Source organism: Lactuca sativa, chromosome 7 (assembly GCF_002870075.4).
Source record: "Lactuca sativa cultivar Salinas chromosome 7, Lsat_Salinas_v11, whole genome shotgun sequence".
Taxonomy (NCBI): domain Eukaryota; kingdom Viridiplantae; phylum Streptophyta; class Magnoliopsida; order Asterales; family Asteraceae; genus Lactuca; species Lactuca sativa.
Window position 1 is genome coordinate 24,734,383 of NC_056629.2, and position 10,569 is coordinate 24,744,951.

The following is a 10,569-nucleotide window of genomic DNA, read 5'->3' on the forward strand; positions in this document are numbered from 1 at the left end:
ACGATTTATAGTTGTTGTTTCATGAACTTCGGATGATCGTGGAAAGACGAAGGTATGACTGTACACATCCTCTATTTATGACTTATGATTTTGGGATACTTTGATATGGTTAAGCAATTTAATATTATTGATTTTGTAAACATTTTCTGACTATGGTTTTTTTGAAGTTTTAGTTTATTGTGATTCATGAGTCGTTACAGTCATTTTCCCGTTTTAATTTGTCACATAAATGTCGCGTATACGCAAAGTAAGCTGTAAAATAAGATAATCAGTCACAATGATAACATTTGAATATTTTTTACAAGTTTGCTGGTTAATCGTATATAAAAAAAGAGTAATTAGGTTCATGTGACCATGAGTTTTTATCATGGAGAGTGCATTTGTAGCTAGTTGTCATATTATTTTCATATAAAATATTATTTGGAAAAGATATTTAATTTGGATTAAAACGAATTAAAATTAGGTTTTTACAACAAATTAGTTGAAAGTTCTTGTATAGCACGAACAAACCTCTGCTTCATAATATAAATTATCCAATCCAAAATTCACACTTGCTATAATGTGTAAATATGACATAATCTACGTTTCTCTTAAGAAAATAATATTAAATATTAATAAACCAACGTTAATTAAAGAAAAAGAGAAAACATGATGTACAATTGATGCTATATGACAATCAACATAGTTTCGCTATCTACCATCTAGTATCGACATTGTGATTCCGTTTGTGGTCATGGGATCGTCATTTATGTTTGGAGATTCTGTTTCGTTATTTATATTTCTAGTAATCAATCCAGGGTGTTTTGGTTGTGGCATTCGCACTGTTTCACTGCTCAATAGCAACAACACCTTTGACATACTAGGTCGATCTTCTGGTTGTCCTTGAACGCATAACAATCCAACTTGTATGCACCTCAAAACTTCATTCTTTGAATATTTGGTCCCAAGAGATTCGTCTAGTAGTTCTAAAGCGTTGCCTTCGTTCCATAACGTCCATGCCTAAAAATATTGTTTTCATCACAAATACAATTATTTAACGATACAAGGACCAAAATGAAATTGACCGTAAGGGTATGACTAGTATTTTGTTGAATATATAATATTAGAATTACTTTGAAAGTTTTAAAAATGTCACAAATTGTACTTACTTGTCCAAGAAGGTTCATTTTGTTACTCGTGTTGAATGATCCTCTATTCCTTTTACCGCTTACTATCTCGAGAATCAAAACTCCAAAACTAAAAACGTCTGACTTGGTTGAGAAATGGCCCTCCATCGCATATTCTGGTGACATATAACCACTACAACAAATTTAACAAAAGTAATTAGAATAATTAAACCAATCAAAAATACAAGTTACATCATTTAAGAGTCAAAGATATTCTAATTTATGAGCAAATAGAACGATACTTACTATGTTCCAACCACTATCTTTGTTTCCGCTTCTGTTTGATCGCTTCCAAAAATCCTTGCTATACCAAAATCTGATATTCTTGGATTCATTTCTTTATCTAATAAAATATTACTTGCTTTCATATCTCGATGAATGATTTTAAATCTTGAATCATGATGAAGATAATGAAGACCTCGTGCGGTCCCCAAAATATTTTCTAGTCGGATTTTCCAATTGAGTTTCATGCTTTTTTCTTTATCTATAATGATTTTTGAAGAACACCGTTCAATTTCAACAAAATAAACTAAGAATCAAAAGAAATACAAAATAATCGTCCGTGATAAACTTACCAAAAAGAAACGTATCCAAACTTTTATTTTCCATGAATTCATAAACCAACAACTTCTCTTCAACCTCAATGCAACAACCTAGTACTCGAACAAGGTTTCGATGTTGGAGTTTCGCAATTAATCGAACCTCGTTTTTAAGTTCCTCAACCCCTTGCGCACAAACACTTGAGAGCCTTTTTACCGCTATAATTTCACCTCCTGGTAATGTACCCTATATCACCAACAATAATAATGTCACTTTATCTTGTAAGATGTTTTTAGTACGAGTGTTTAAAACCAATATATATATATATATATATATATATATATATATATATATATATATATATATATATATATATATATATATATATATATATATATATATATTCAAAATTTTAGATTGAGTAAATGCATTTTAAATGATAATACTATATATATTGAAGTTTTAACCAATGAATTTATAATATTTAATTTTTCACACAACCTAATTGCATGTTAGTTACACTTAAAAAAAACAACATTACACCTTTATTGGGGATTACTCCATCCAATTTGAACCAACGGATTCATTTTAATCATATAGAGATTTTCCCCCAATTATTTCATCCAAAAACCAGAATAATTTTATTTCAAATAAAAATGTATATTTTGGATTTTCATGTAAGCCAAGTACCCAAAATTTTCAAAAATCACGATTTATATTTTCGGATTATTTAAGAGTGGATTTTCAGAATTTTGGATATGGTGTTTGAAATCACTCTCTTTAACAAGTACTTTACCTTATACACACACCCGAAGCCACCTTGCCCAAGTTTATTTGTGTCTGCGAAGTTGTTTGTAGCCACTGCAAGTGTTGTAAAATCAAATAATGGTAATTCGAGTACGTCCATGACTGTGTCACTATGATAATCTCTCCTACTTGGTAGAATAACCCCATTATTTAATATGATGTCTTCCGCTCTTTCTTGTGGACCTAATTTGGATCATAGCAAAATATATCAAACACAAAGAAATTAATATGATAATCTATATATACAACAATAACAACAACAACAACAACAACAAAACCCGGGAATCCCATCATTAGAATGGAATTTCCTCGAAGTCTGACAGTTGATGAGTATGCATGGTATATCATTAACACTCAAGTCTCCGTGTACTTAAGATCGAGTACATCACTAAGATGACCTCCCACATTTACACAACGATAACCTTCATTGAGTCCAATTAATGTTGCTCTTTAGTTCATTGTGTTTGTTCATATATCTAGTGTACGTTTCCTGCATGTATTTGACCAATGTATTCCTATTTTGTTTTTCTGCAAACGATTGTTTCCATGATTTGAGCCTCTAACCTTCATTGCTACGGTAATCTATATATCATGACTTTAAATATTCAAATTCTTTATTAGTTACAATGATATATACGTTAATAGGTGGATGTGATTATGAGTTACTATCAATGTTATTGTAATGGTACTTCCATATTTTAAAATTATAAAAACAAGGTGTTTGATTCTAAATAATAAAAATTACCTTCTCTATTCCAGGATTGTGTTTTCTTCCTCTTCAAGTAGAAGAGTATCAGTAGACATATGAGCACCACAAAAGCAGTACTGATGCTAATGCCCACAATTTTGCCAACTTTGCTGCCGTTATCTTTGGTAGTTGTTGGTTCCTCTATTAATTTGGTATCTGCAATATTTATTCATGAGATACAAATAATTTAAGTATTCTTTGTCCAAAAAAACCAACATGTGTGAAATAGATAGTTCAATAAAAACATTTGACTTTAATGGTGTACATGTGTAAGTTTCTTCCACCCCTATTTTTTAATAACTCATTCCATTGACTAATTCTTTTTTTAGTATACACTTACCTTTTGTATATTAATGATTTTATATGTTTTACCATATCCGATCTTTAAATTTTCTAAAGATATACATACAGTTGTTTAAATGCTTAATAAAGTATTATTGTGATATGAAGTTTTACTCTTTTTTTAGTTTTTCTTTAAACGAACAAAACTAATTTACTTATAACCTACTCCTAAACATCACCTATATCTTCTAATGATGAGACTTGAATCATATGAAAGGTGAATAATACAAGCATTAACGCACGAATCATCACTTCATTGTAGATTTTTGGATTGAAATTAGAAACATACCCAAATCAGAAACTCTAACGTAAAGATCCTGTGCCTGTCCACCATCTTCAGACTCAGCATACTGCCTCATATCGATGAGATCCCCATCCCAAATAACACAACCCGACCCGCCATCAGTGATATTCATATTAGCATAAGCAGCACAAGAACAATTCCTTTTGCAAATCTCCCCACACTCGCTCAAATTCATCTTCCTATCAACAAACGCTTTCGAGCTCTCAGGCAATTTCATGTTCTTCATTGGCAGAAACCCGTCCGACCCGCAATCCAATTTGGAGCTCCGAACACACCCAACAAAACCATGTATTACATCATCCCATGCTTCTTTGTTTTTTGGCTGGAATCCGGTCATACATTTGCATATAGGTATAGCGTTTGCATCACAAACACCAAAAGGACCACATGTACTATAATGATCGCAGACATTAACAGGGAAAGTCCAGTAGATCTTCCAGGCTTTTGTTGTTTCGACCCAAACGTATCTTTCATTTATCCCAGAAGAGTTTATAATTAATCGCGAATAAATAGAACTATTCAGCAATTTAAATGAATAGTTAATCTCATCGGAATTATCTGTAAATTCAAACTGCATAATACTCGCCCCTTTCATCGCCGGTGCACCACTAAACCTCTTCCCGTTCCAAGGCCCAGTCCGCCATGTTATTGTTTCGTTGTGCTTCAACAACACCTCCGGGAACCCGTTGAGATTCATTCTGAAAGAATAATCACCAGTCGCCGGATCATTGATCGTCTTCCACGGCCGTAAAAACCGATGAATACCAGATTTTCTGTCCCATCCCAGTTTCATCTCCGGCAATAGAGTATCAGTTGGATAATTAAAGCTTTGCCAAATATAATTCTCTGGGTTTTCATCGTTTTCCGGACGAAGCACAAAGTTACCATTGTCCAAAAGCTGCGCCACCGTCTTCACCATCTTTGTAGGCTGATTTGTCGACCAGACGGTGGTTCCCGTTTGATTTACAAGCACCATGTTGCCGTTGTTGGCGATAGTTAAGTTCCCGGACGATGAAGTAATGGGATTGTCTCTATTAGCAACCCAAACGTATGTTTTATGCTGAATTCGCTTGTACCAAATGCCTATATACAAATTATTGTTGCCTGGATTGAAGAACCCCAACTCAAAAAATTCACCCTTAGAGACTAGAGTTTGATTGATTGTGAGGGGTTGTGAGGGTGTGATGGTGTCAATAGCTAGAGAGCGAAAAGGGTACAAGAGTGACAAGATGAAGATGAAGATGGAGGTGCTGACATGGCTATGGAGGGTTTTCATTCTTTGAAAGTTACAGATTAACACTAACAGAATTTTTGTGTTCATTGATTTGTGGGATTGAAGGTCATATGAAGGTTGTCAACTTCAAAGAATTCGTGGAGATGGTGGTGTTTATAATTTTTTTAATTCTTGAATCCAGTTTGATAGTTGACTTTTCGGATGAAACTTGATTAATAATTTACGGAAATTATATTGCATGTACCTCAAGAAGTCAAAGAGCAATGGCAAGTAAACTAATGTGGTTAACTAGGGACAGACTTAGAAACGGTCAAATTCCGAAAGAAGAAATGCTTAAAATAGTAAAAACTGTTGTGTATATATAATTCTCTGGTACCGAGGTCACAGATGAAAAATTTTAAAATAATTTTGATTAAATCATAACTCGTTTATTGAAAACTGAAAATAAAATTTTTACTAATTGATAAATGTATATGTTTTGTCAGTAATGTGATAATAACATAATTACTGGTTGAAATTAAGAAACCATAGTTTGAATATTTAAGTATAACTTTTATATTTTTTCTTCTTTCTTTGACGACGTGGTGGCATCCATATTCTTATTTGATATATAATCAAAAATAAAAAATAATAAAGTAAAGTTAATAATTTGAAAGTAAAAGTTACATAGGATTGCTAGCTCATTTTGATTCAGGAATTGAATAATAATCAAATAGCAAATAAATGATAGTTGTAAATCATGTGAACAATCAATTATTTTAACAAAATTATTAGTTTACATTTTTATATTATTTGTCTTTAATTTTATAACTTATGATTATAACTAATATTTAAAATGCTTTGACTATTTAAGTATAAATTAATTAAAAATATTCAATGATATATAAGTTAAATTTACTTACAAAATTGTTGAAAATAATATATAAAATGATATTATTAAATTTTAAACGACACATCCAATTATATTTAAATAAAACATTTAAATTATTAATAATTTGAAATCGTAATGACTAATCAAATATTAAAAAAAAACTATTAATTTACAAAGATAGAAGTTATGTTAGTAAGTTTATATTATTGTAATAAAATAAATATATAAACCAATGTGATAAATTAAACATGACCGTAATTTCATAAACATATATAAACTCAACACAATAAAATGTAAATTAAAATGCTATACGAAATGTGATTTACTAAAATTAAGTTTTTTATATGGAAAATTGAATCAATTGAAAAGAAAAAAAATCATTCATAAAAATGTCATTATTATATAACAAAGTATAAAATAAAGTAATATAAGAAACATATATACGAACAAAATAAAAATAAATTACAAATTAAAATAATGAATAACCTATGTTAAACTAAAAACAAATCAATAATGTTTAAACAATTGAAGTTAAAACTATAAAGGCTTAACAATTTAAATTGATGTATAGGAATTAGTTGAGTTTGTAGAAAATTAAATAGAAAAGTATTACTTCAAAAAAGAAAAAAAAAAGAATAAAACATAATAATATAAAATTTTCAAATAATAATATTCATTACGGTGTAATTATGTTATACTTAAAAACTTCACATTTTTACAATTCAAAATATTATGTATTTTGGTAGTTAGTAACCTATGATATTTATGTTGATTCTCAAAAGAATATGTGTTATTCACTTTACTAAATATAAACATGTTATATCTATATTTTAATAAAGAAAAGGTAATAATAAACTAAAAATTAACAATAAACATGTATATATTTTAAAACTACGAGGGGCAAAGTTGAAGTTTGGTTAAAGATCATTAAAGGTTTCTTTCAATTCAAAGCTACAGTTGTCACGACACATCGTCTCGTTAATTGTTTTCCTCAGGCGATTAGTTGTCTTTGTTGGGTATAAATGTTGTGTCTGTGTGTATAATAGAATAGTCTATTATGTTATCGGGCTTGGGCCTGTCCAACCGTTCATTTATTATTAGGGTTTGACTATTTAAAGTGCATGCATGCACCGTGTTTTGTAATCTTGAAGATAGCCTTGTAACCCTATACGTCTCTACAGTAGTAGTTCTTGATCGAGCTCTTCTAAGGCGTGACTTTAAATCATTAAGCATATTCTGAGTCTTTCTTGTGTTCTTATTTTCATTACATGTTTGAATCTTTCGATCATTAGAGATTTTATCTCAACAGGTGGTATCTGAGTAGGAGATTTTGTAATATATACGCATCTCTTCTGTTGAAAGAAGCTTTTAGGGTTTCCTCAATTTTTGGATATTGCTTCAGCCGTCATTATTGTTCATTCAACTGTTGACGCTGATCTTGATCTTAATATTACCCTAATCGTGTTTACACATCTGATTCATACAGGCTCTCGATCTATAAAGATGTCTGACGAGTCTCATGTCAACTCCATAAACCTTTCCACTGGCATTGGTTTGACTACAATGATCCCCATTCTTTTTCCAAGTGACTACGAAGTGTGGGCGCTACATTTTGAAGACTATGTTCTCGACCTATAAGACAATGGCTATATGATCTGGGACGCCATCACCGTAGGGACGTTTATTCATCCTGGAACCAGGAGAGTGATTAAAACTCAGGATGACTATAACAAGCTTCTTCTTGATGTGAAGGATATTCCACAAGATGAGAAGGAAAAGTTGATTAGCAACATCAAAGCAATGAGGATTATTAGGCTTGCCTTACCACTAGACACCTATCGTTTAGTTAGTTTATATGATACAACAAAATGAATTTGGGATAGACTTAAGGAGCTGTACTCTGCTGATGTTGATTTCTAACATTCGACTCAAACAATATTGCTGTCAGAGTTTGGAGCCTTCTTGCAAAAGCCTAAAGAAAGTTTGGATCAGAACTTCAATCGCTATAATCATCTTCTCAGAAGGATGATGAAACATAAGATTAGATGAGAGTTTATTGAGCAAAAAGTCACATTCATGAATGGTCTAAGGTCTGAATGGAAGGCTGTTGTTTCTACGGTAAAAGCACACGAGCAATTTAAGAACTACACGTTGGCTAAGCTTGTTGGTATCCTAAGGTCACATGAGAAGGGAAAATTGTTTCTGAAGTTGGTTCGCTGGCACTTGTAGCTAAGGGTAAGAAAGCTATGAAAGATGATGATTTGGAGTTTGAGCTCTCCGATTGTGAACTTTCTAAATAAGATTTTGCAATGATGGTGTCTGTAACGACCCAATTTTCCAGTCCAAAATTTTCATTTTTAATTAATTGATTTATAAAAAACATTTATAAGAAAACACCAGCTAATAATAACTTTTCATAAATCCACAACTCATGTCTGAAAACCGTTCACAAAATAAAACAATGTCAGAGTACAATCGCAAGAAACTCTAATACGGAAAACCAACGTGTGTGTATGATATGCCGCTACCGCGCCAGCTCCTTCCCCTTCGCTGAAGAGGTACCTGAAACCAAAACTGTAAACTGTAAGCACGAAGCTTATTGAGTTCCCCCATCGTACCACATAACATACAATCACGTAACATACATACTGCCAGGAAATTCTGGGGTGCCTGACCTACCCGGTACGACCATTCTGGGGTGCCAACCTACCCGTGCGACCATTCTGGGGTGCCGTCCTACCCATGTCAATCCATTCTGGGGTGCTAACCTACCCGTTTCAAGCCATTATGGGGTGCTGACCTACCCGTCGGTCCTAACAACCGACCCCTTGGGGACTATTCCACCCCTCCTGCTACTATCACATATATCATAACATAAACATACTATCAGACATATCTGGGTTGTCCGAACTACCCTTTGGTCCTAACAACCGAACTTGGGGACTATTCCCCTCCTACTACCGCTATCACATATAACATATCATGTCAGCATATAAACATATAATCATATACTGTCAGACATATCTGGGGTGTCCGAACTACCCTTCGGTCCTAACAACCGAACTCTACTACTATCACATATAACATATCATGCCAGCGTATAACATATCAGGTAGTAGCAAACCTAGATGATATCACAAAGACAATCATCTAACATACAAATCCTACTGGTGGGCCGAAATTGTGGCCGTAGACCCACCGCTACTGGAAGGTAACTCACCTCGATCAAGTAGCTGCTGTCAAACTGTGTGGGAAGTCTCTGCCTGCTGCCGCTTCGAAAATCCTCCGGCTACAATCCCCACAAAACACTCAGTCCGAACTGATATCTATTCTTAGGGCAAAATAACTATTTTACCCTCAACCAAGTCCAAGTCAAAGTCAATCTCAAGTTGACCGGACTCGCCGAGTCCCTAACCCTTTATCCATCCTTAACCACAACTCGACTCGCCGAGTTTGGCAATGACTTGACGCGTTCCTCTGCTGTATGAACATCAAATGATCCTTCATCCGACTCGCCGAGTTGTATGAACAACTCATCGAGTTCATCATCACTCTTAAGGAGATTGCCTTGGACTCGCCGAGTTGGCTCATGCACTCATCGAGTACTATGAACTCCCGGACTATGGCTTAGCCCAATACGTTAGGTCACTCCCTTGGACCCTCTAAAACCTTTCCAACACTCCACTGGGTCTCTTCGACCCATAACATAAAAGGGGAGTCTAACCTCAGACTCGCCGAGTCCCAAGAACGACTCGCTGAGTCGATACTGTCCAAGTCTATTTCTTGATTTCTGATGTACAACCTTTGATCAAAAGATAGATCTAAGCCCCTAGACTCGATCTAGCACGTAAAGTTACGAACTTTACGTGCATGCATGGAAGAATGATCCCAAATGACTCAAAAAGGAACTCCCAACATGCATGAGGCTTTCCATGGGTTCTAAAACAGTTGCTTTCTGCATTAGGGTCCCTCAAGGACTCTGGATCCGAAACCCTAGCCATCAACCATGCTTGCAATCATGGTTGGTTGCCAAAATGGCTCTTAGAAGCCCTAACTTCCTTCAAGAATATATCTATAATAATAATGAGCAAGTTGTAAACTTTATACCTCAAATGTACTACAAAAGATGTTCAAACTCGGATCCCTCTAGCCTCCTCTTGTTCCTTCAAGCTTTTCCTTCCTTCCTTGGATCACAAAGGCACCAAAATCACTCAAAAGGTCTTAGATCCTCACACACACGATTAGGATTTGCTATGGGGGTCTTCTGGGAGCAAATGGAACGAAGGGTGACTGAATGAGATTTTTAAATAGGGTGCAAACCCTCAGATTAGGGTTTTTGTCCAGACAGTGACTACTCGTCGAGTCCGGGACCTGACTCGTCGAGCCCATAGCTTAAATTCTGCGTCCCATCCCGCTTCTACTCGGCGAGTCGGTCCTTCAACTCGCCGAGTCCAAGGCCAAAATGCAAATATATATAAATAGCTAATATAAGAAATACGTACCATGAACCGGGTGCTACAAATCTCCCCCACTTACTTTAGACTGCGTCCTCGAAGT

The 10,569-nt window shown here is 34.2% G+C and overlaps 1 protein-coding gene across 1 annotated transcript; it reads right to left on the minus strand.

Moving 5' to 3' along the window:
* Nucleotides 1–505: 505 nt before the first annotated feature.
* Nucleotides 506–5,266, minus strand: LOC111906966 (receptor-like serine/threonine-protein kinase SD1-8). Its single transcript, XM_023902755.2, has 7 exons — nucleotides 3,893–5,266; nucleotides 3,259–3,417; nucleotides 2,503–2,696; nucleotides 1,742–1,952; nucleotides 1,413–1,650; nucleotides 1,149–1,299; nucleotides 506–999 (listed from the first exon to the last, which is right to left on the minus strand). The coding sequence occupies exons 1-7, from the start codon at nucleotides 5,226–5,228 to the stop codon at nucleotides 691–693; spliced, it is 2,598 nt and encodes an 865-aa protein (XP_023758523.1). The 5' UTR covers nucleotides 5,229–5,266; the 3' UTR covers nucleotides 506–690.
* Nucleotides 5,267–10,569: the final 5,303 nt, after the last annotated feature.